Source organism: Sphaeramia orbicularis, chromosome 3 (assembly GCF_902148855.1).
Source record: "Sphaeramia orbicularis chromosome 3, fSphaOr1.1, whole genome shotgun sequence".
NCBI lineage: Eukaryota > Metazoa > Chordata > Actinopteri > Kurtiformes > Apogonidae > Sphaeramia > Sphaeramia orbicularis.
The window spans coordinates 48,937,343-48,963,297 of record NC_043959.1 but is presented as its reverse complement, the minus strand read 5'-3'; the positions used below and the strand labels follow the sequence as shown (position 1 = coordinate 48,963,297).

Here is a 25,955-nt window from a genome sequence, read left to right as displayed (position 1 = left end):
CGTTTGCTTTCCTGATTACTCATATGGGCAAAAGTTTCTGAAAAGGTATGGATAATAGTGTTAGGTATGATTATGACATCAATATATGTTGGGTTTCAAAACAATTGACGTAGTGCCTGCTGAGAAAAAACAACTAAATGTAGTAATGTATATAGTATAGTATAGTAATGGTATGAATTGCAGTGTATTATGGGATGTTGCATAAGTGTCCACTGTGTTGGCTCATATGGAACTAAAACAACAAAACCTATGAATATACAAGAGAACAACTGGAGAAGAACTGTCCACTGTAATGACCACAATGCATGAAAGGGTTAAAGTTCTCCAAAAGCCCATGTTTTTTTTAATACATCCAAGTATTTCTATAGGATTGTTTTCACTAACTCATTCTTGTTTGTGTGTAAATGTGCACATATTGGTAAAACCTTCACTATTTTTTGCTTAAATTGTAATCTGGAGAAAAAAAAACAAAAAAATTAATTTAAGTGGACATTGTGTCTGCAGTTCTGTCCTGTTGATCCTATTCAGATGATTCAGTCTAAACAGAAGTGACCTGAAACTGTTCCTCTTAACTGTGGAGTAGATCAGTGGAGTCACATCTGACTGAATCTGAACCATGATCAGGTAATACTCAATCATATATCCAACCTCCTACCTGTCTGTAAACATTTATGTGCAGCCAAAACTCCCCTTTACAGAGTAGACCTTTTCCAACTAGACGAGGTGGTAGAATCCTTGTTTCCTCAGACCATCTGAATTACAACGTTCTGAAAGGTAATAGAATTTTTGACCAGCGATGCTAAGAAACTATCAAACACTGCAACTTTAATCCAGTTTGTTTCCTCGTTGGAATGGTACGCATGTCCTGCTAAACTCATTATTTTTGAGTTAAAGTGAGGCTCACATTACCTTTTAGTGAATTAAACAAATCTGCCACTGGAATGGAATGGTGGAGGTGTGGAATTTACCCACACAGAGTAAGTGAAAATGTAAAAATCAGAAAATCAAACACTGTCTCTTGTCCGTGTTGCACCACATGTCAGCTAAATTATTGTTTTTTGTTTTTTTGCATGTATTAGGGATAAAACCCATAGGGAAATGCAGGACATTAAACAAGTAGTAACTCGACAGCTTAACTTAACAGCATGAAAACCTTTCACTGAGGATATTTAAGATGTAATATTTGCTGGAGTGGTTTCTAGATTATGGAGTTACAGTCTTGTAGTTGCCTCCAGACTAACACTAAGTGATTTAAAGCATAATTTAAGGCATTTTTAACCCTTAACAGACTGATATTTTTGGTTCATTAAACACACACAAAACTACTTCCGTACATGGCGCAACACATGACTTGTACTCAAACTAATCAGTCATATTATATTAGTGCTTCATACTGCATGTGCAACTTAACAGGACTTTTCAGCATTTTATTTTGATATGTCTCCCTCTTGTGCTGATTTCTGTTACTGCAGTAGCACACACATTAAAAGCGGTCTCTGAAATGTTCTACATGGATTTGGCACCGGCGAATAAACCAAGGCAGAGGCTCCATCTACTGTTGATCTGAGGCTTTTGCAGTTAAAGAGTTAAAGTAAGAACACACACACAGTCACATACATGATGTTATATATATATATACCATATGTCCATAAATGCTGCTGCAGTGGTTACAATATTTTATTAAAGTGGCACAAAACAGAGTGTGTTTTCCAGATTTATTTAACTTCAATATTGCATACATACAAAGTATCTAGAAAGCTACAAAATATCTACCATTATCAAGAAGGCATCATAATGTTACGGAGCAAAGACAAGACCATATGCAAAACACAAAGACGTAGCAGAGTTTCTTTTCTCTCTCTTGCTCCAACGTTTTACTGTCATGGATATGAAAAGATATCACACATCTGTACCAAGAAAAGCCAAGATATAATTTTGTACAAAGCACCTTTTTACAAAAAAGTCTGCACACAAAACCCAAGTGTGTATGACAACTGTATGAGCTACGTGAAAAATCACTTTAAAGCCACCATCTGAAAATGGTAATAAAACAAAAAGGTACCAGTACCTACTCTTCGACAAAATTACAAATAACAAGAGCTCAACTGCTGATATGTTTCCATCATGATTCCTCAATTTCGCAGATTTATTTTTTATTTCTACCTTTTTCTCTCTCTCTTTTTTTAAAATATTTTTTATTTAAATGGTCCAGACATTCGTGCCATCGTAGGCATCAGTCCTGCTGTTTTAGTGTTGAAATGGCATGTCAGAATGTACCAGCAGTGCAGCAGTAACATCATTACCATCCTATTGGGCTTGCAATATACAGACAATGTCATCACAAAACCAAGTACAACTGTATACAAGTACAAGAAGAAAACATCTCACTAAGTAATCAATAAATGTGAACAGATACACAGGGTAAACATAAGAAAAGCCTAGTAAAACTCCACAGTGTCCACAGGACTGTGGCAAAATACTGAACGACTGAACTTTACTGCATCCACCAGAGACATTGTCTGCAATTATTTAGAGCTTCTTTGAGTAAAATACTTTAAGATGAGTATAACTTTTGTAAGAAAAAGTAAATGTGTTTGAGTAACTATGATTCTTAAGGTGACAGTATTAACCTCTACGGCCTCGTCCACACTAGTAGTTTTGAAAATGGGATCAGTTTATGAGACAAACATCTTCCACCCACGTCGGACCTGATTTTTGAAGTAGTTTCTGATATGGCTCTGAATATTTGATCATTTTTTTTAATAGATTCGATTGGTTCTGTATGTGAGAATCTGGGCTCTGAAACTGATTTATTACCTACTATTAAATACACTTTTACTATCAGTTGAGATAATAAATGATTCACAATGTGTCTGCCTCTCCTACATCACAGCGGGGACTGTGATATTAAAGTTAACTCTGAAAATCGGTTTTCACATCCTGTAAGTATATAATCACGAGACAGAGGAAACCTTAATGTTTCTGAAATTCTCTCTCTCAAAAAAACAAAACAAAACACTTGAACCTGCAAGTGTGCATGAAGCAGAAAGCTGCGGTGAGCATGAGTCGACGCCTGCGTTCAGTCAGTGGTGATCAGCAGGTCTGTTGGCCTTTGACCTCAAATTAATTTATAACATATAATAAAATGAATATATAATTTCTTCTTTTTTAAACCGGTAACCAGCTCTCCACTGCTGTCATTACAATCCTTAAAAAAGGCAATGTGGTGATTGGTTTCACTTATGTCTCAGGTTTTTTGGTCTAGCAATGTCTTAATTTTTAATTTCTGTCTGATCTTTTAGAAGCTGGAAATGTTTCAATCCAAAGGCACTTCCTTGCTACCATGCAGGACATAACAAAGAATCGACTGCATCTCTCTCTTTTTGGTCTGTTACAACAGGAAAGGCAGTCAGTCTGTGTTTATAGTACACTCTTAGAAAAAAGGCTGATATTTTAGGAATATATTACAGTACAGAGTTAGAGAAAAATAGAAATTGTAATATCTGTAGTTTTGTAATGGTTTCTGAGTTTAAAATTAACAAATGTACTGCATCTCAAAAACATTTACTGTATTTCTAGGAGTGTACCAATTATAAATACACATAATTTCTCAGTTGTAAGCAATATACCGGTGAGCAATTTTTGCCTGTTTTATCCACAAAACTTTCGACTTAAAATAAAGGGTACTGTTAGAATATATTCTAAGGCACTGTACACTTACACTTTGGCAGATTGTATTGTGAATTTCTTCCACAATGCAAACAGAGTCTTCCCACATAGAGATCACAGTTTTAGTGGCATCATTTAGAGTTCATACAGCTGTGACATGTTTAAGGCTCTGAACTGGTGGAGGCCACAGAAACATGTGAGCACAGTGTGAACATGAAGGCAGCAACACTCGGAGTGACTACACCGCAATCCCACAAGGAAACCAAATGTTGGGCTTTTCAGGGGCAAAGCACAGTGAACAAGGCCTGCTGTCTCGAAGTACTTTGTAGTGTCAGGATTCATAAAACCATTGTTCTTTTTAAAAAAAAAAAAAAAAAACTGATCTAAAACAAAAGAATCATCATTAAGGCGAGCCCAGGAAAAAGAACAAAGTGCTTTTGGACAAGATGACACTCTGGTATTTTAACAGTGCTTTCACCTAATACCTAAAAATTCTCTTATCAAATTGTCACAGAAGAGATTCATTTGCAGTAACGGAACTGCTTTAGCAGGTGTAAAGCCTCTATGTTTATGAACAGAAGCAGGCAAAACGTATTGTCGTATTTTCACAGTGCATTATTCTGTTAGTGTCTAAGACTTGGAGTGCTTCAACAGGGATTAAAATACAACTGAAAGCTGATTACCTTTTAGTAAAAGCAGTACATTTTACAGTATTCACAACCATAATCGCTTACTTTCGACTACTGTCTATTTAATGTTGTCTGGTTTCTTTGGAAAATCTATTGGCTGTGGGTGCATGTGTGTACATCTACAGCAGGGATGCACACACGGTATGAACTACAGACAGAAAACATACTCAAAGATAGTACACAGACCACATCAGGCCACTTGAAGGAAAGGCCAGCATCCGTTTTTTTCTTAGTCTACACAACAAAGCAGAAGAGGACAACACACAGATTTCCATTTACCAAATTAACATAGTAAATTCAATAACAACGGCCACATTTAAACCCAACTCAACATATTTTAAATGAGAATTCCCGTATTTAAACATAAAACAACTGTACCGCAATTCACAGCTGCAGTCAAATAACAAACACTTATATTAAAACAAATTCATAACAACTGACTTCACCCAATACCATGACCAAAAAGCATTGTAGGTGGGACTTTCAGGTAGAGGCACTGCCACTTGTTTTGAGGTTGGTAAGTCTATGAAAAGAGGGGATGGGGGTTGGAGAGGGGGGTGGGGGGGTGGGAGCCTCTCACTCCTTTACCAGTCTGTAGATGTGATGCTGCGCGCCGTGCTCACTGTTCGACACTTCAAACACACACGCCATACATAGCAGCGTCTCCTGGGTGTCTCTGTTCGTCACCACCTGCAACGGAACACACAGGTACTTTCTATTCAAGTAGAAGATTCTTAGAAGGCAAATAAAAACTGGGTGCTTCTATGAAACTGGTCCCTAAAAACAGGACACGGGGGCTAAAAATTCAAACCAGATGTAGACTGATGTTATGAAGCAAGTTTGGAAGCACTTTGGGCCTATTTTAAAAATAAATATTTACTGAGATAAAAGAGAAACTATTTTTCAGGTGAAACACAATTCTGTATTATTTTTATGCAAAAATCCGCATGTAACACGGTAAAAAGGAGATGAAAATTACGTGCTACTATTTTTTAGAATATCTTTCTATTCTCTCACAGGTATATTTTGGGAATCGAACTAATCATGCAAGGCAGAGTGTTTCACAAAAATAGGACCAATGGCCCTGTAGCTTACCGGCCAAATTAAAAGCTTTGGGAAATGTATCCAGATGCCATTTATTATCACCCAGTTATGTGCATTTATTATATTACAGAAATAACCCAAGTTGAAAGCATGGATGGTCGGGATTTATTCTTTGATAGACCTGGCTTTGTTGAAACAAGTGTTTCACACATATTATTCTGGAAACAATGTGCATACAATAATGGCTTGATTGACTTACCATAGGTCAACTGTGGTCATTAATTGTAGTGAAATGTGTTGGCAATATATATCTCAAAGTATGTAAACATCAAATAACAATGGAAGGACTTTAAGGATGTATATGCAGCAGAGGGTGCCTGAATGCCTTTGGAATGAAAATATGGTATTTCAAGACGGGTCATCTATCATGGTATTTGGGGGGGCTGTGTGATCCAGAGGGTTAGGTGATGGGCAGACATACCAGAGGCCCGGGTTTGATTCCCAGCTTGGGCAATCCAAGAGTATTTCTGTGGATCCTCACTTTGTGGTCATGTACATTTGTGCATGGAAAAGATCCTGGGTGGTAGAAGCTTCAGTGGATCACAGTATTAAGTAAGTGGCATACATGTACAGAATCTGTTACAGTGATGAACAAATTCAAATCCAGTTTAATGGTGCCAAGCGAATCAGCATATGGCTACCATGTTTTGGTCATTTTCCAATCAGATCTGTAAAAATTAAAATTCCAACTTGATATCATTGATACTTACTGATTTATTATATCAGTCCACTTCCTATTTCATAATAGGAAAATTTTTCAAAGTTGCACCAAATCCAGAATCAGATCCGGATTGAAATAATTTCAATTACTTGTGTTGACATCATCATACAGAAGCTGTATACCAAGTTTGAAGTCAATCAGAACTGTAGTTTTGGAGAAGACGACGATTGAATTTTTTCCCCATAAGAGCCCATGTTAAATTTTCCGTAAGTTCCCAGATCCAGAAGAAGATCCTGATCAGCATGTGGACATTATGTTTTGGTCATCTCCCCATCAGGGCTGGACTGTAGAAATTTACACTTGATATAATTTATATTTACTCAGTTATTGCATTGATCGACTTCCTGTCTCTCATCATGGGGAAATTTTTCAAAGTCGTACCAAATCCAGAATCAGATCCGGATCCAAATAATTTCACTAACTTTTGCTGACATCATCATAAAGAAGCTGTATACCAAGTTTGAAGTCAATCGGAATTGTAGTTTCAGAGAAGAAGATGATTGAAAGTTTTGTAACGGACGACAGGTGACGACAGACGCCGATGGCGACAGACGCTGAATGAAGACAATAGCTTACGGCCTATCGGCCAGTAAGCTAATAAGCTAATAAAAATGACCGCTGTTGCAAAATCCCTCGCGATTTATTTGTGTTTAAATGGGCAGGTTCTGCATATAGAGCCACTGGACATGATGGGGTACACACAAAACCTGGACTGAGACTGCCGATTCATGAAAAACCCACGTCTGGATTAGAAAAGCCACTAGGATCATCAAATTTAACACAGTGTCTTTATTTATAGTGGTATATAAGACCATTTCATGCCATGTTTTCCAGATGAAATGCACTGACACCTCGGTAGTTTTTCATGTCAAAATTTTGGTCCTATTTTTGGCCCCAATATTTCATATAAAATTCACTAATTTTGGGATGGCTCAAGGCAAGAGTATAATTTTTTGCATTTATCTGAGGTCATCATTAGGTGTAGCATAAGCTTTTGCTTCTAGCCTATTCCTTTTTTGGTTTTTGTGGTCATTGAGGTTGTTGTACTGTGTGTGGTGATTGATGTACTAACCAAAAATAAACCATTCATTCAAATTCAAATAGGTACATCCTGGGGGGAAATTTTCTAAATTTCTCTTTTATTATTTGAACCTAAAAAACCTGGCAAAGTGCAAGGTACTAAAATCAATCCAATTTCATAGAAGCACCCAACTAAGAGGATACATTGTGCTATTGAATATTGTTTCAGTTCACTTTAGAAAGCTGAAAGTGCAGTTTTGTGAAATTCAAACACTGAAAAAAAACAACAAAACAAAACAAAAAAAATCAAGCTTACGCTGCTGGGGGCCAACAACAAGTGAATATCCCCAAAGTCCTCTGCTATATATAAACCTATCCACGATAGTTGTTAGACATTCGATATGACCTCAACTGGAACTACATCGACCTGATAGTGGCAGAATAATGGTCAGAAAACCAATGTTTCGCCACAAACCTCCACCTAGTGGATGAAAATGACACCATATGAACTCTGGATGGTAGCCAGAAAATGGACATTTGTGAGACGATCAATAGGAACTAAATTTTATCTCAATCAGTCAATTATTGCTTGATTTATGTGCCAAAAAACTGATTTTCAACTAAAGCGCCCCCATTTGGATGACTTATAATACTCATAGAGAAGCTGAAATCGATAGTGTTCTTCCACTAGGGGTCCACTATGTTGGTTATCAAGGGATAAGATATCAAACCAAATCTGTCCTAGTTATCGCGTTCACAGAAAGATACCCGGCGGCTGCAGATGCGGTTAGGGTAAAACCATTATATACCCAACATCTGATTTCGGGGATATAAAAAACAAAATATACCATCATTATCACCAAATTTTGGAAGAAGTTGGATATTCACTACACCTTACTCTACAAGAAACTGAGTAACTGTTGAAGTAAAATAGTAAGTGGCTGAAGAACTAAATCTATAAAACTGAACATTAACGTTAAAGTCATTAACAAAAAAAATCTGAGCCTGAACATCAAACTGCTGGTTAAGATTATAATCTGTAATTCCAGATGAGAGGCCCAACATTATACAAGTTCTGCTGGTATGTTTAATAGGAATCCCTGCAGGTTAATGAGTCCATCTATAATACAGATGACTGTATCATGGTCATAGATCATTTTGGCAATTTTCTGTACAGTACTACTGGAAATTAATAGTTCAAAAACTTTTAAGAATCATCCATGACTATATTAAGTTAAAGAAATTCTCCAATAACAGGTATTTTGTTATATTTTATCAATGTGTGAGTTTCTGCACATCTTCAAGGATTCAGCTTTTTTTAAAGAAAAAAAATCTAAAACACAATTCTGACAGATATTAAATGCTGTTGAAAATTTGACACCCACTGCACCTTGTGTAAGAAAACAGTCATATTAGGAACGTCTGGAGTATAAAGGTATTCGATTCAGAAGGAGAAACTATAAAATGCTGTAAAGTCTCCAGAAACAGACGCTGTCATCCAACAGTGTTCTGTATTCACATCAGGAACATCACTACAGTCCTGGATGTGAAAGGCTTTAAATTTTATTCATAGTGGTCTTTAAAAAACTTTGATTTAACTTTCTCAAACCTGCAAAATCCCTGAGACCACAGGATAGGCAGAAATAGTCTGTTAATATGGTTGAAACAGCCCCCAAAATGGTTCATTTTTAGAAAAATAAGGGGAGAGATAAAATATACATTATATGTCTTCTATACTATATATATATTCTTCTATACTATATATACATATACTATATGTCTATCAAATAACTGAGGTCACTCTAGAAAACACATGAAGACAATCACGTTATGATGTTATTTGTTCAGGAAGAATTTTCCCGTGCAAAAACATTTTATAAATCTTGCCATCGAATGGTATTTTGTTGTCAAATTGTTTGTGTGGATCTAGGATATTTTCTTTTTGTATTTCTGTTTTCTCAGAGTAATGAATGACACTTTAAGACCCCATGTGATGGCTAATAACAGGAGTTCCTGCCCCCTCTTATCGTCCCTTTTCCCCTGCAGATAATGAGGCTCCTCACACTGTGTTTCATCCCCTGTGGAATGAGAGGAATGTAAGAACAGTGAGAGAGGAGTTCATCTCAAGGCCCAGTCAAACCCACTCGGTGTGTGTGTGTTTTGTTTTGTTTTGTTTTTTTTAAAGTCAGACGAATACTCCCTGACAGCAAACAGAAGAAGAATGAGGGTCGCCCACTCAGGTCAGTGAAATGATTACCAGTAAGATAGTGAAGTTCTCCAGCACACTGTTCATCATATATTTCTCTGGCAGGTGTTTTAGCTTATGGATGAAGTTGATCATGTATTCGCACATGGGAGATCGGCTGATCCTGTAGACGAAGCGGCCGTTCTCAAACCGCGCATATTCAGTCTAAAGAGAGAAAAAAACTCATCATTTATAGAACTTGCTACAGAACATATTGTATGAAACATTGGGACACATGTGAGGCCATACCTCTACTTTCTCCACCACCTGCTTGCCAAAGGAGCACACCTTTGTCGAACATGTAATAGTCATGTTCTCCGAGCTCTCATACTGACTCGTAACGCCGTAGAAAGATCCGCTATCATCTTGAATGTTGCAGTTCAAATCAGCCTGCAGTCAGTCAAACAAAAGACCTTTGTATTGAGAGTAACTTTAGAAGATGAGACAACCTTTCTGTGTTTATCTTAGAGACCATCCAGTGTCATGATGAGCTTTAATATGGAGTCATTTTCAGTGAGCTCCCAATGTTTTACCATTTCTATTCCCAATTTGAGCCTCTCACTGGGCTTCTCTGAGAAGTCACTAATTAATCAAGCACAACATTCAACTACTAAAACAAATTCTGTTCAGAAATGCAAGTAAATAATTACAATGTGACATCTTAATCAAGAAGTAATAATGTGCTAAACTATTTTTTCTTTTTATTTGGTAAAATAATTTGATTTGAAAATTCATGGATAACAATAAGAATTATATTTTTGATTTAAAAACATCATTTCAGTTAAAGAGCTTCTACATAGTGATGCATTAATTATTGTATTAGGTATTACAGAAACACAAAAAAAAAATATTTTGACAATTACCAATGCCGTTAATTTAGGGCGACTGTGGCATAAACTTAACACTGAATATCTACAGGCAATAAAATAGTTTCACAAAGTAGTTCAGAATGTGATACAAGTAAAAGTAGATGTTATGTACATATGGACTAAATTATGTTACTATTACTTGAATCCAGAAAACAAACTAAATCTAAGCAGGTTTTGTTTGTAGTAATGTGTAGTAACAAACAGTATATATTTTTTCAGGACCAATACAGTATTAATTGTTAGTAATAAAGGTTGATTGATACGATAATGGCACTGATATATATTTAGAATAAAAACTAAAATCTTGGTGTCAACATTTAGAACAACTCCGAAGGAAAACTTGTTGAAAGGCCTTTAAACTGCCTCTAGAATCTTAAAAAAAAATAGTAGGATTAACACTGGACTGTACTGAAATGCAAATATGTATACTACACACACACGTACACATACATACATACACACACACACATATATAACATTTGCATAGCATTAGCACAATGCACGTTATGCTCTGGTTTCTTTCATGACATTTATATCATATCCATATTTATTCGACTTAACTCCTATAGAGTACATATTTGTAAGTTTGACCAAAAATCTTGAATCTTGATTAAAAATAAATGTTCTTGCTAGTGATTATTCTGTGAGCAGGACTGAGATGAAGATCTAAGTGTCCAAAAATACTGAAATTCAGACCTGTAATCGGTTAATACCTTGTCTGTTTTCTTTTCATACTGGAAAGTGTCAGCACGTATAATAGTCTGTATGGATAATAAATATGAGTGTGTGCATTATCCAGGTAAACTGTATATTAATTTAGAACAGGACAGACACATCTAAATAAGTATGTTAATGTGTCCATAATGGAAACATGATTCTAAAAAGGATTAAATGAAGTTACGTTAAAACACTGATTTACAAGATTGAACGGGTCTGCTCTCGAGGGCGGCCTCTCTATGCCCCGAACATCCTGTTCATTATGGTTACAAAAAGAGGAGACATCCTCCTCCAACATTCTCCTCCTTCATTAAGCACAGCAGTTATACGTTCATTATTGTGCAGATTCTGTCTTTCATTTGAAATTTAGATTGGTCGGTCACTTCAAAAGGAATTTGAGGGGACTTGGTCCAAGTGCACACGGTCCTACTTTGTTGGCTGCCGCTAGTTAGCATTTTGCACCAGAGAGGAAATACATGCAATGTTTAAACAGCCATTAGGACTGCAACCAGGTCACTCCATTGTTTGGAGATATTACATTGAATTAGTGAGTGCTTTGATCAAAAGCTCTCCTGCTATGCAAGTCCAAATATAGCTGAGTGCATTCTGCAAACATTAAGCAAGCAATCTTCTCTGTGTAGACTGATTAGAGCCAATCAGTAACGATGAACCTGAACAGGCTCACTGAACAGGACTCTGCCTTCACATGCAACAGCGGACCACTGCAAAAGGTTACAATGATATGTAGACGGTATTTACTTTCTGTGTTTCTTACTTTCTGTGATAGTATCTATCAGTGAGGAAACACGTGGAACTCACCCAGAATTTTATAAGGAAGAAGGAATTTTGGGGACCTTTTCCATACAGCTCTTTCAATCCTCCCTTTTTCTCTGGAAATTTGTCATAAATCTGACGGATGTCGACTGACTCCAACAGGGCATCGCTGTAGGAATGATTAGTCTGCCCTATGTGTACAAATAGGTGCTTGTTGTACTGAAAAGACAAATAAATAATATCAGGAACATAAACACATTTCAAATAGAATGTTTCTTTAAAAAAAAAAAAAAAAAAAGTGAAAATTTCAGGTTGTATCCCTTAAGATCAGATGTAAATATATTCAATCTGAATTTAACATCAAGTTCTCACATAAAATGATGTATTATTCATCAATAATCAGAGACTTGTCAACTCAGAAAGCTTTACTCATGTAAAATAAGCCTATTCTGAAAAAGCACTTCCATCAAAAGATCTGATGAGAAATACACACCACTGATTTTTATTTGGCTGCACTGTGGCAAACATCTTTTCAATTTTATGATGTTCAAATAGGTTATTTCATCCTGCTCCACTAAAGCAAAAACACACTGATCCTCTTATTTGTAATAAAATACATGAGTGCTGTCTGACTCACCCCAACTTCTATAATCTCAATTTATAACTATTACAATAAAGAAAATTCACATCATATTTTCTGACCGACAGAGGTTTGTTTCACACAGTAGTTAGAAATTAAATTAAGACTCAGTCAAATCAATAATCTCAGAAACCTAATAGCATGGAGCAAAACAGGTTTGAACTAAGACATATGAGAGTATTTTCTCTAAAAAACTGTATAAAACTGCAGTTTCTTGAATCTCCAAATGGCTGTGATGCGTTACTAAAAATCAGCAAATCAAAAAATAACTTCAGATTTAAAGGGCTTTCACGCTCTCATGGTGCAACTCTGTCTTGTGGTGCTGCACTCAGAGCAGCCTCTCCAGCATGCAGCCTTTGGGCTAATGCAACAATTTCAAGCAATAAGTGTAATGTAAGATTAATGGCTATGGCCATGCTGTATCAATACAAAAAGACAAACACTTCAAAAATGCTCATGTAAAGTAAACAAGAAATGTGAAATGGCCTTGAGACTGCGAATTTGTCAAACTATGGACTGTCTAACTGAGACTAAACCTACGGTGTTAATATAGTTTTGGCATGCTTTTAGAAATCTGACTAATAATCGAGTCATTTATTATTTCTGCAGGTTTTCATACAGGCCAGGCTTCTTCCTCTCAGCTTGTTTTGGCTGGTTCTCAACTGACTCCCTGCCTGGGAAAATGTCCCAGTGTATTCATACAGGAAAGGACTGGATGATAAGAAATGAACACAGTAATTTTTCATGCTTTACTATTAGAATTTTCTTACCGAGTCTGGATCTCTCTGTTGCTCTAGGAAGGCGGAGAACTCCACCAGTCGAAGTTTGGATGTACCGATGGAGCGGCCCTGCCATGCTGGTGCCGTCGGAGCTTGGGCTGCTGTGGGCTCATAGCCTGAAGAAACACCATCAAATGGAAGAAATAAAGAAAAGAGATGACTCCTCTACCTTAAACTTTTCAAAGAAAAAAGAATCAATCTCTGTTCAAAAATAAATCAACTCTGTCTTTCAAGGAATTTTTCTTGATTGTGCTATTCTTAAGAATAAGATTTCATTACTGAATAAAAATCTTACACACAGGCAACTATTTTTTTCAAGTTTCAAGACTGAAATAATGATGAAAGACTTGCACCAGATCTTTAAATCTCAATATTTATTTGACTCCACTTTAGTGGTACTAAAGAGTGGCTATAGCAAACACAACAAAGCCTGCTTTTATTGGCACTGCTTTGTCCCAATTTTATCTATCAAAATATTTGTTATCGGGCAAAGACCTTGCAGCAGCCACAGTGATATTAAAGAGAATAACTACAAGGGGGGGGTTAAAAAACACATATGTGCAGACAGGTACAGTGATGTGTTTGACATGTGAGTTTGTGAAACAAAGCAGTCAGAGTGGAGGGAAAATGTGAAAACAAGGTGCATTTTTCCTTGAAAAAAGAAAAAAAATGTAAATTCTTACTCGGAATGGCTGTTGTGACTGATGGCTGGATGGGATAGGCTTGCTGGGTGAAAGGCTTTATACTGAAAAATATAAAAACCCATCAGAATAAACAGGACATTCAATATTTCACTTTAAAAAGTTGATGTATCTGTTTGTTATGTAGAAATAGGGCTGGGTAACAAACTTTGACTTACATCCATAATTGTACATTAAGCCACAGATCACCCCCCTCAGTGCCAATTTTCAGATTCATGCAGTGGGTGTGGTTGGACTCGGGTTGGGGGTAAAGTCACACTTTAATCATTATATTCATATATCAAAATGATCCTGAATAGGTTAAATGTTTGTTATAAAACTACTATAAGTTGAAATATGCTAGGATTTTGAGAGAGAAACCAGACAACTTAAGTTAAACTACATGGTAAGTTGAAAGCTGAAAATTAAAGTAAAGATGTATGGAATTTCTTTCTTTTTCTTTGCTTTTAATGGACAATTTATATTAAAAAAATGCACTCTATGTTACCCAGCCCTATAGATAGATCATTTGTCATTGTACTTACTCTTGTGAGGACCCCGGCTGACCAGTCGATATCATACCCTGCCATAACTGGAGAATTACATTTATAAATAGACAACAAACAAAACAAAGAATATCCAATTGTGCGCAGCATTTAGTGACAAGATCAAAATGGCTCTGAGCTCCATGTTCAGTGGGTGTAGTTATCTTGACTCCCACTCCTTTTGATGGTGCGCTTATCTGATAGGGGCAGTTGTGCAAAGCTGTGGTGTGTAATGTGATTTGGCCCGGTGTTGGTGTTGTTGGCCCCCGGCTGCCCTGGATGAAGCTGGACAGGATGGATCAATAGTGGGGGTGCCGGTGAGACTCTTACCCCTGCTCCAGGGAAGGCTGGGCGCGGGATGCCTGGCAGGCCGAGCTTGTTGTGAATAGCCGTGGCAGAGACGATCTGAGCCGAGGACATGGAGGCCATGCTCTGGAGGGCTTTGTCCTTCACGGCTTGATCCTTTAACAGCAGTCACAAAAGGCTTAGCACTCACATAGAAGGGGGAGGTGAGACATTATGCAGAGGTAGCAACAACCAGACTCCAAACACACTGAAAACACCACATTGACCTCTCTCACAACAATAAACAGCAAGCAGGTGAAAGAAAATGCATCAGCAGTGGTGTTTAAGTGTTCTTAAAGGAATGTGCCAAATGACAATTGAATTCCAACATACAATGGGGAGCAGCGGTATGCACTTAAATAAGTTTGTTCGTCGACTATTCTGCCGCTAAAATACTTTTTAAAAACTCGGCCCCACTCCTGTTGAGGCTGCATCTGCCTGCGCGTCAATAACACAGTGGATCTAAACACTGCAAAGAATTTCTGAAGTTAAACTGAAGGACATCAATCACACAAAGCCCTTTTCAGACATCAGAATATTGCTTTCTTTATCAACCTGTTAAAGTGACGGCTCATTGAAAGGCCACTGATCACTTACGATTACTATTATCACTAAGTAGCGCGTTTCTGTTGAATCTGTCTTCACATCTGATCAGTTACTTTACTGAAGCCTTAATTAATCACCATCATGACCACGACAGGAGACTCGTCCCACTTCTATACAGTGATGCTTGTAACAGTTTCATCATGTGGCCCGGAGAACAACTCTGCATACAGCTGTATTATTTCTGACAGAGCACAGGCATAAAATGACACATTTATGTGGGATTTGGTAGATTTCTATTTGCTCAGATGCTGCACATAAATGGGTTTATTCAAATGTGCAGTTGGCGTGGTGCAAATAAGTGGAGAGGATTGCATTATTACCCGGCATGTGTTTTTTAAAATGTTCTGCTGTAACCGTAGTGAGGGGAAAATGATTCAGACCCAGTGTTCCTTACCTATATAAACACTTTTTGCGCTTAAAGAGAACATGACACTTCAAATAATACCAAGAAAAATCTGACATGTGATGACATTTTTCAATATTGTGATGACGATATGACAACCGTGAAAATTAGTTGCACAGGTTATATGTCTTTGTGCTTTTATAGGTACAAAATAGAGCCTAAAACATTGAATAAACCATGGCCACTCAATATACAAATGAAATAAATATAAAAGAAACTGAACATTAACGCCACTTGATCAGAACATTAAATTAAATGTAATAAACAATTAAATGTATGAATTTAATTTCCCTGTGCTCCATTTAAAATATTTCTATAAATTCAGTTTCCCAAAACATTTTCAAAGGGAATATGGTTGAAATTGCAAATTACAAACATGATGTCTCCTCTGAATTTAAAATAGGCCCAATTGTTGATCATCAACCATATTTTCCTCACTCTCCTCTCCTTCTTCAGTCATCATCACCACGCATGAAGTATGTACGTGAATTCATTATCCTACTGCAATAGAGAAAAAACATTCTTCGGCTAACGTTATAAAACAAATCATCATAGGACAAGAAGTGCATTTCCTCTCTAATTAATGGATGACGGTGCATGTCTGAGAGAGGCTTCAGTTAACCTTGCATGTTTTACAGCTGCATCTGGAATTAATTAATTAATTAATTAACTATTAAATTAATCGGTGACTATTGTGATAATCAATTAAAGATTGATTAATTCTTTGGAAAAAAAAAGCAAAGATGTGCTAATTTTAGCTCTGTAAATTTTCTAGTTTCTTTCCTTCTCTGTTGCAAAAAAAAAAAAAAAAGTTTGAATTGTGTTGTTTTGCTCATGTACTTTCATTAAAGTGAATTCAGTTTGAGCCCTTCATTGTAAATATTGCAGCAGAATTCACACCCATACAGCTGTACAAAACCCATGCAGACTCACAAATGGCAGAAGCTAAAGGTAAGCATGCTGGCAACAGATGCTGGTGGAGCAAACTCAAGCTAGCACAATATGATAATAGTATAACACGCACACACACACACACGTGTATACACACACACACAGACGTCAATAAACTGAACACACTGGGCAGCAGCTACTGTGTTACTAGAGCAGGAGAACAAATACAAAACAAGCAGCTGAGAGACAATGCTAAGTGAAGCAGAAACAGCCTTAAAAAAAATAAATGAATAAATAAGCAAAATACTTACCATACTTGTAACCTAAATGCAAACAAACAAGGTTCATTGTAAATTTGAAGTTCTTTAGCTTTGATTTTTTTGAATGAATAAAAACACATACTAAACACTAAGCACAAGAAGATGAATGCTCTGTTTCATGCTCTCTTTAATCCCCACTTTAAAAAAAACAAATACTAAAGTGACAGTACAACAGTAACTGTAATGTCACTAAGATGCCACAGACAAAACCAGAAACGGCAGGTTTTCATTGATGCCCCTAAAAGGAAGGGCACATTTGTATTTCTCTTTGCCACTGGACTCTAATTTGCTTTAAATGAGAAAAGACAGGGATTCATACAAAAGCTGTCTGTTTTTCCTCAGACAGCCGCCTGTGCCCCTCAAAGACCAGGCATTCATGTGGCTAGCTGCCTGTCTGCCTCTTTCTGTCTCTCTCAAAACACACACATACACACACACACACACACAGATTAATGAGGGGTCATTAATTCTTGTTGAATACTGTGAGTGGAGCAAAGTGTGAAAGTCAAAATGTAAAGTCGGCCCCCAAGAAAAGAAGAAAATGGCATATGGGAGTGTCCTTTGATATACAAGCACTACTTTATAAAATACCTTAAATTACAGGTCAATATTATTCAAGATGACTTCTTTCACAATGCTTTTCTCCCATTTTAATGTGACGTTCTGAAAAGCTTTCCTCAGTGATTTTTAGCAGATTTCACTGTTGCTGAAATAACTGACAAGAACGGTCTGAAATGACGACATCTGAACTGGGAGGAAGGAAAGCGGCTGACAGCCATGGCATTGTGAGAGCCTGGAGTTATCAACAGATTGAAGGGAGAACAAGAAAGCAGATAGGGCATTTCAGAAACAGCCAGCTTCACGGCCATTCTCCGCTCTGAATGTGCACCACTGAGCCTTTGACAGCGGGGAAAAGTTGGGTTACAGTGTCCAAGGTGGTCGAGGTGTAATCTCCTCTTTATTTTTTTTTTTTTTAAATACACAGACCCCTTTTTGCCATGCCCTTTTCTCCTTTTTTATGGAGTCTACTTAGTAAGAGTTGTAAGCAGACCTTCAGCTCAAAGCCACTCACCAACAGCCAATGCCAGCATGCTTCCCTGTGCATGTTGATTTTGGTTTCACTTAATTATTACACACACGTATAGAGAAAATATAAAAACCCACATACATAATCTGGTGCCATTTGGTTTGGAGTTCTCTGCCATTTTTAGTTTTATTCAATGGAAATAATTTTATTTTGTTGTTATAATTAGGTTGGATGATATGGCAGTAAACACAGTGTTATGGTAGATCTGTGTTTGGAGATCGATTTGTCGACCGATATCAGTGCTTAAGTGCATTGGCTAACTGAAAATAAGATGACATGTCACCCATGGCTGTGGCAAATGCTTGTGTTTAAGTCTGTCTCATTAATTAAAAACAAAAGTTATTTTTTATAATGACTTTTGTTCGGACAGATAAAACATCCACAACCACCAAAATGTCAGTGCATCATTGGAAAATACTGTTACTACCCCAGGATCTCATGGTTATAGCTGCGTTGAAATGTGAACCAATTTGAGCAGCAGTTTTGTTTAGTATTTTAAAACTTAAAAATAGTAGCTTCATTTATATGTAAAGTGGAATGCTGAAGCTTATTTTGAGAGTGTTACTATTCTCATTTATTTCAAATGTTCTCTCATGTCATTGTATTTTCGTTTGCAAGTTCTGAATAGAAGAAAAAAAAAAATCATGTGATGCACACTGTGGTTACATTAAACCATTTCTTAATTTAATAATTGCAGAATAATTGCTATGTTGTGATAAAGACACACAAATGACATACACTGTGATAGAATATATCGCCCACCCTTGTTATAGTTCTACTGAATTGATAAGCAGCTGCCATCAAAGCAAAGGCACTGAAAATGTATAAATGCAGATGAACTCAGGTGGACGGTGACAGCATGACTCAGTGTGAGAGAGATGGTGAGGGTGAAGGGAGGGTTAGATGGATACGTTGAACAGACTATAGTCAGCAAAAGATTTGTAATGGGGAGGGGGGGAGAGATCAGAGCACCAAGCATTCACTCTGTCACTATGGGAAACAGGAAGTTAAGACGCACAGCAACCACAAGCCCAAAAGCAGAAAAGCGCATACCTTTAGCTTGGAATGAAACTCACGAGATTTCCTTCTGGCAAGAACCTGAATGTGACTAGACACCTGCGGGGTAGGGGAGGGGAGGAAAACAAAGGAAGAGCCTGTAACCATGGCAATGAAAAGCCCCCTGCAACTGGGCAAAGCCAGACGTACCTTAATGGCAGCTTGGATTTCTCGAACTTTCTTTCTTGCTAAGACCTGTATGTGACTAGACACCTCCATTAAAAAAGAGAAAGGGGGAAATAAACACAAAAAAAGTACAAAGTGGATTACACATTTCTTTGTTTTAAAACACTTCATGGAGAAAACAGAAGCACTGTCAAACCACACACCACGCTAACAGCCAGTGAAGCGTTATGCTGTGTGTTGTCGTCACTTAAGTGAACTGATTAAGGAGGATGCAGGCCCCCTTAGCACACATTAAGAGCACACAGATGCGATCTGCTGTGTACTGAATGTGAATATGGTAGTCTAATATCCTTGTGGGAGCTGGGGCGAGGCATTTCACCGGCCAAGTTCAAAATTATTTAATATTCTCACATGAGTCATTGAGCAGTGCAAAAAAAGAGACTGAAAGAGAACTAATGTGTATTAATGACAGGTTCTCCGGGATTTCCATTCAGGAGAATCACCCCCATGGTGAGTATTTCACCAGGAATGAAGTAATTTAATAGAAAGGGTAGTTACCTCTACAGGTTAATGATTATATTTTTTCAGGCAAATAAAGCATTCATTCAGTGTTAAAATAATAATACCCTTTTAATATCCTACAGTGCTGAACAGATGGTACAGAAATTTTAAGTTCCTGTAAGTTACTGTAGCATATCTAAAAATAGCTATGCTAAGCTCTAATGCTTCAATAAGTCGCCAATAAGGTACAAGATCTTGAATCAACCTGTAACGACAGACTTGCTGTACATTATCCTGCTCTTTACACATCCACTTTTTAAAGAAATCAATAATGTGACCAAAAAAAAAAATAATAATAATAATAATTTAAGAATCTGCAAAAAATTCTGTTAAAATAAAACAGTCTGTAGGTGGAACTGATACTAGCATAGCAATGGTCTGTTACATAGAAATATGATGGAACATATCAATTAGAATCAGGAATTCAATTACACCATGTAATGTGAAATAATCAGAGGTTCTTTTATCTAAAGGTCTGTCAAACATTACAAAACTTCTGACAATAGCTTCTCACATTAATAAAAAATTATGTTAACGTGCCATGGATAAAATATTTATCTGTTAACGTAAATAATAAAAAGCTGCGGCACTAACATACACTAACATACACTAACATACATAACAGTGAAATTACACAGACATCAAACATTAAAATGACCCAAACAATTATGGAGATGTGCGTATTTCTTGGTATAGCTTCAGATAACTTTTTTTTGTCTCGTTGTGGCTGTGTTGAGAAGAGTCACAGAAAGAGAAACTGCTCCTTCTCTGGTCCAGACTGATCGTTTTACATGCAGAGATTGAATGTCACTTACAACAGTAGCTTTGGGAATAAATCACTCAAATCTTATTCTAGGTTGAATTTTATTTTCATACATTCTTATAAATGAAACCTACAATTAGGAGGTGTGTGTTTTCCTATGTGTTACATTGCATAATCCAGAAGAGCAAAGAGTACACTACACTGACTGCAGTGTGCACCTGCTGTGTCTTTAATCAGAGATGGTACCAATCTATTATAGCTTCAGCCTTCCCATTAATAAAGGCTTCTACTCCAGCCAAGTGCATAACCTCCATCATTTAGTCATGAAGAAGAACACTTGCAGTTTAAGCTACAATGAAACCTTGAAATAATGTGTGTCAAAGCTTTTTAAAAGGAAAACTGAAATGGAAAGAACTGCTTTGGGAAACTATAATTAGTTTTCATCTTTAGAAAACTGCAGTATTTTGTCTACAGGTTCTATGTGACTTAAGAGGGACAATTTTGTGAATTTAGTAATCCAGGGACATCTGCAGTACAGCCCTGATAGCCTCAGACGGCAAAATATTGCCAATCTTTGTCTAGTTTAGTTTTTGTCCTGGCAAAAAAAAAAAAAAAAGTAAAACAGCCAGCCTTGTCATACCTGCTTCCGAGTCCTCGTCTTCCCAGTCCGAAGTTTGATGTATCTGGCTATCAGCTCATTTCGACCTGTGTAAAGAAGAATTTAAGAGATTGTCACTGTCATTGTTATCACCTGATAAAACACAATCATTTGCGCCACTGTTTCCATTTCCAGTCATTTGTTGGAACTGTTTCTGTTTCTCAGTGGGGCATAAAATGTTAGATGTGAAGTTAGTTGCTTAAGTTTTATGAAGATTTGGAAACCAGAGGTCACATTTGTTAAATTACTGCAAGAAAACTGAGAATTTACTTTTTGAACAGCTATCGCATGGTATGTAATCGTTTAATGCAGTATTTCTAGAGTGTTCATAAGAAGGTATTGTATGTGTAGAGCAGCTCCTAAACAAAGCAGAGAGAGGTTCGTTGTGGAAACACTATGTGACATTAGCATGAAAAAAAACTTACAGCAGCAGAGCCTTTCAAATTAATCTAATTCAATCTCATTTTCTTCAAAGCCTGGCACTTTGAAAGGAAACAGACCTAGCTGTTCATAGTGTTACAGAAAATAATGGCAACTGAATATATTGGGTTTAAAACAGTGCAGCTCTGACTAAATTATAATTAAAGCATAGCTTTGTAGAGATTTCCAATTAACAACGGCTCCAAACATTCTTCTGCCCTCAGCTCAGCTCTACCTAATTGCTGTAGCAATGCACATGACCCCTGCTTAGCCCTTTCATATGGTAATAACATGCCGCCAACCAAAACTATTACACAAATTATAGTTAAGGAGGCACTCTAATTATGTGTCCAGCTGTAGACAAACCAATGCCATGGATTCGTTCTACTCCTCTGTAAAATGCACCAAACCAACAACATAATGACACATTTTTCTACATTCACTTCACTATCAATTAAAGGTCTTACTTTTATTTTGACACAATGGTACCACAATGAGCTGCACATGTACTAATAAGGCGTATCTTGGGTAATCAGGAGAAAAAAGGTCTTTACTATCAGCAGGCGCACATCAGGGATCAGAGAATGTACATACGTGAGAGGTATTAAAAGCAAGAATATAAGCGACACAGTGGATGGACACAAAGACAGTGGTGTGCTATCTGCCCGTCGTAGGCATAAAAACTAAGCTTTCAGCTCATCTTGTGAGGCAGCAGGGCTCTTACGTTCTACTCAAGTGTGACGAATAAAAGACATGACTGATCTGGATGTAAAAGCATAGACACAAAGTCCTGCACCATGCTGGGAAATATTTCTTGCCTACACTTGCAGCATCTTAAGTAGCATATATTAATGCAACTTGAGTGACAAAATTAGTAAAAAGGCAGGGTGATATGGCGAGAAATTATAATCAGGGGCGGGCCCTAATTGATAGTGAAATTATGACACTTTTCTTCAGACACCACTAAAAGGATACACACCAGGCTAGTTCTAATATAGACCAATAGAGCACATTTAAGTTGGACATGATAATGACATGAAAAATTGCAATTAACTGTGTTTTTCAGTTCAGTTTCTGCCATTAGTATGTTAGTATGTTATAAACCTGACCACAGTTTATATGTACTCACAGTCAGGACTGGGTGTTAGGCCTAGCCTATATCCACAGTTTATTGGATAAACTTTTTCATAACAGTCAATATAAACAGTTCTGATAAAAGTGAAGTGTATAGTATTTATATTTCTTTAAGTTTAAAAGCAAATTTGTTTGTTTTTTTTATGGTAAGAACATTTCCGAAATGGCAAATATCAAAGCATGCATGAGTAAAATAAAGAAAAACAACTTAACATAGAAAGATGTTTCCATTCACTTGACAAAATCCTTGTGACAAAAACACAGCCACTCATCTATTAGAAAAATCAAAATATATTACAGAAATGCTATTGCAATATGATATAAACTTATATCACAGTAGTTATTAAAATCACCTAAAATTTTTTGCACTACAACTAATGATGAAGAACCATGTATTACCACTTACCAATAGGACATGTTTTGCCTTTTTCAAACACTGGTAAACATATGGCAACCAGGTGTGCAACCAGATGACATTACTGGGTAGTGTCAAATTGAAGAAAATGATGTTCAAATAGAAATGAAAATATTGTAGTTATGTTTGTTTCATAACGTAGTGTCATGTGGTCAAAGAAAATCATTATATTGTGGTTCAAATAGCTGCTATAAAGTGATTATGTAACTGTGACCTACAGTGCAGGACAGTGCATTTATCAATAGACAAGACTGTATTGTAAAAAAAAAAATTAAAAATTACCAACGTATGCTTTCACTTTGAACTTTCACATAGAATCTTTTGCAGATCTGTTATTAGTTTTAAATACATGAACAGGCATCTAAATAGAAATGAGGACTCTACACACATTAACATTAGGTCTTTGACACCTGTGACACCTGGCTGTACACCACACCCACTCGTGTTGTTCCACTGAATGAGGAGGGGAGGTGTTTGCTGAAGGTTGACCTCGAGGCTCTTTTCACACTGAACGTTTAGGCAAGGCCAGACTGAGTGAACCCAGTCATGTGACCTCTCGGGACAGATAAACAACATCTGGAGATTTACTATTACTGTCTGCTTGTCCAGTGTGCCAGCAGTGTAAACTATACCAGATGAAGCAGGGGCTTTCACTATTTTCAATAATCAATGAATCACACACTGTGGAAACATAACATGACAATACAGGCATTCATGCAAACTCCTGATTCCCAGATCAAAGCACACAAATAGCCAGCTGAAAGCTTGCTCACTGTTGAATTATTCATTCTTTTCACCAGGCGGAAAAAAAGCTCAGTGGGTCCTGGCTGGCCAGCATTCTTTTTTTTTTCTTGCCTGTGTTTGCACAGCAAAACAACAATTGCAGAAAAAAAAAATGTGACTCTCCACATTCAGGACTAGAAAATGTTTCAGACACAGTTCTCTTTTTCTTACCTGACATTTTACAGCCCTGTTTCACAATAATACAGAGGTAACCTTTCATAAATAATACTAGGAATAGTTTTTCAGGTGCTTTAATTTGTCTTCAAAACAGAACTGATTTTAACTTTATCTAATTTAAGTTTGCTTTCCAAATCTAGTTCTGAATATTACTGTCATTCACCAACTGCAACAAATCCCACCAGTGATCGACCAATTTAATGGACCCCATAGGACATTTTACAAATCTAAGTATCAGTGGGAGTGGGCTCCAATAGTGGCCCATGTTTGTGCAGGCTCTTTCGGCCCATTAAACATCTATGCACATCCTCAGGGAACTACAGTTACATGCAAGAACTACTATTTTCCAGAGGTTCTATATGCATTCTGATGACATTCTAATGACCCTGTGTACCTGAGATGATTTTTTCAATAGAAGTTAATGATGAAAAATGTAACATTTGTCACTTTTAGAAAAAGATCTATTCAAATTAGGCGTCTCCATCTCACTCAGTGAACGAGAGTGAGAGCAGCATTTAACTGAGCAATATACTGAATGAACAAAGCAAAAAAAAAAAGCTGTGAAATACAAAAATAAAACATTATTTTCCGATTCTGTCACAGAGGTTGTAAAAACTAAAAACATAAATAAACAATATACAGCCAAAATACACAATTCCTCATTTCTGCATGAGTCACTGACACATTTGTCAGAAGTGACAGGCTGAAATGTCTGGGTGTGCTTTGCCAAGAGTTTTGTCAAGTTTTGTCTTGAGCAGAACTGTGTAATTACTGAGAGAATAGAAAGAGAACAGAGTGGCATAAATGAAAGTGGCTTTATTTTCATACTGTTCTGTCAATATGATACATAATAATGTATAGTTCAGTTAAATTTCTTCATTAACTGACTGGATTGAAATTTTTCCCATTTGTATTTGGTTAAAGCTTTATTATGCTTATTTTGAGTAGTCCTTTAGTCATAATTCTATTTTCTAAGAAGCAGAGTTTATCCCACACCTGCACTCAAATTACACCCCAAAAGCCAACACTACCCTGAGATGGGTGAAAAGGAACTGTGCAATAATCTGATATGAAAGAGTTTTTGTACAACCTTGTGGTTGTTGATCACTCACCACAACACGCATCTGAAACTTTACCGTTTAACTACAATGTCCTCACAGCACAAATTCCAGATCTTTTCAGCTTCTCCAAAATAAAACCACAAACGGATGAATTCCTGATGAAGTGAAATCCTGTAATTGCAGCGAGAACTGGAGAAGGTTGAGAAAATTAACTCTTTATGTAGTGTTCTTGTCACTCAAAGCAGCAGGAAAAGGATTAAATATTTATAGTGCGACTAGTGTGACCCCTAAACAGATTTGTGCTGTTCAGCAGCTGGAGAATCCCTCCACCTGGTCAGACTCAGCTCCCGAATCTCAATGACACTGGAGGCTGTGGACATATGAATGGCACTCCAGCAGCAGCTCCACAAAGAACCAGTGGCTCAACTTTCTCTATACCATCCCCAAGTAGCTGATTCCTCATTCAGTCAGAAATCCAATTTGGCCCTCAGCATCCTTTCTCCAAGGATCCTGGGAGAAGCAGGCTCCCTCTGTGGTGAATAACAATGGTGGGTATTGTCGTAGTCCACTGTAGACCAACCTCTGAGAAGCCGCACCCTGAAATAACCTCCCATAACCTCCAACCACACTGGTTGCTGGTGACTATTTTAACATTTTATGAACTTAAGACATCATTTAAATAAAATATATTTGCATC

General features: G+C 37.0%; 1 protein-coding gene across 6 annotated transcripts in view; it reads right to left on the bottom strand.

The window, feature by feature from the left end:
• Positions 1-1,701: 1,701 nt before the first annotated feature.
• Positions 1,702-25,955, bottom strand: part of tead1b (TEA domain family member 1b) — a 55,053-nt gene continuing 30,799 nt past the window's right edge. For 2 of the 6 annotated variants that reach the window (XM_030125607.1, XM_030125601.1), the window contains 11 exons: positions 21,251-21,315; positions 19,158-19,373; positions 17,009-17,020; positions 14,783-14,914; positions 14,453-14,499; positions 13,911-13,972; positions 13,219-13,343; positions 11,854-12,027; positions 9,698-9,838; positions 9,461-9,613; positions 1,702-5,048 (listed from right to left, as the gene is read on the bottom strand). In XM_030125607.1, coding sequence (XP_029981467.1) covers positions 4,935-5,048; positions 9,461-9,613; positions 9,698-9,838; positions 11,854-12,027; positions 13,219-13,343; positions 13,911-13,972; positions 14,453-14,499; positions 14,783-14,914; positions 17,009-17,020; positions 19,158-19,373; positions 21,251-21,315 — 1,241 coding nt within the window. In that variant the 3' untranslated portion in view covers positions 1,702-4,934. The remainder of the gene's footprint in view (positions 5,049-9,460; positions 9,614-9,697; positions 9,839-11,853; positions 12,028-13,218; positions 13,344-13,910; positions 13,973-14,452; positions 14,500-14,782; positions 14,915-17,008; positions 17,021-19,157; positions 19,374-21,250; positions 21,316-25,955) is intronic. The other 4 variants (XM_030125615.1, XM_030125623.1, XM_030125630.1 and 1 more) reach the window with 4 other exon arrangements.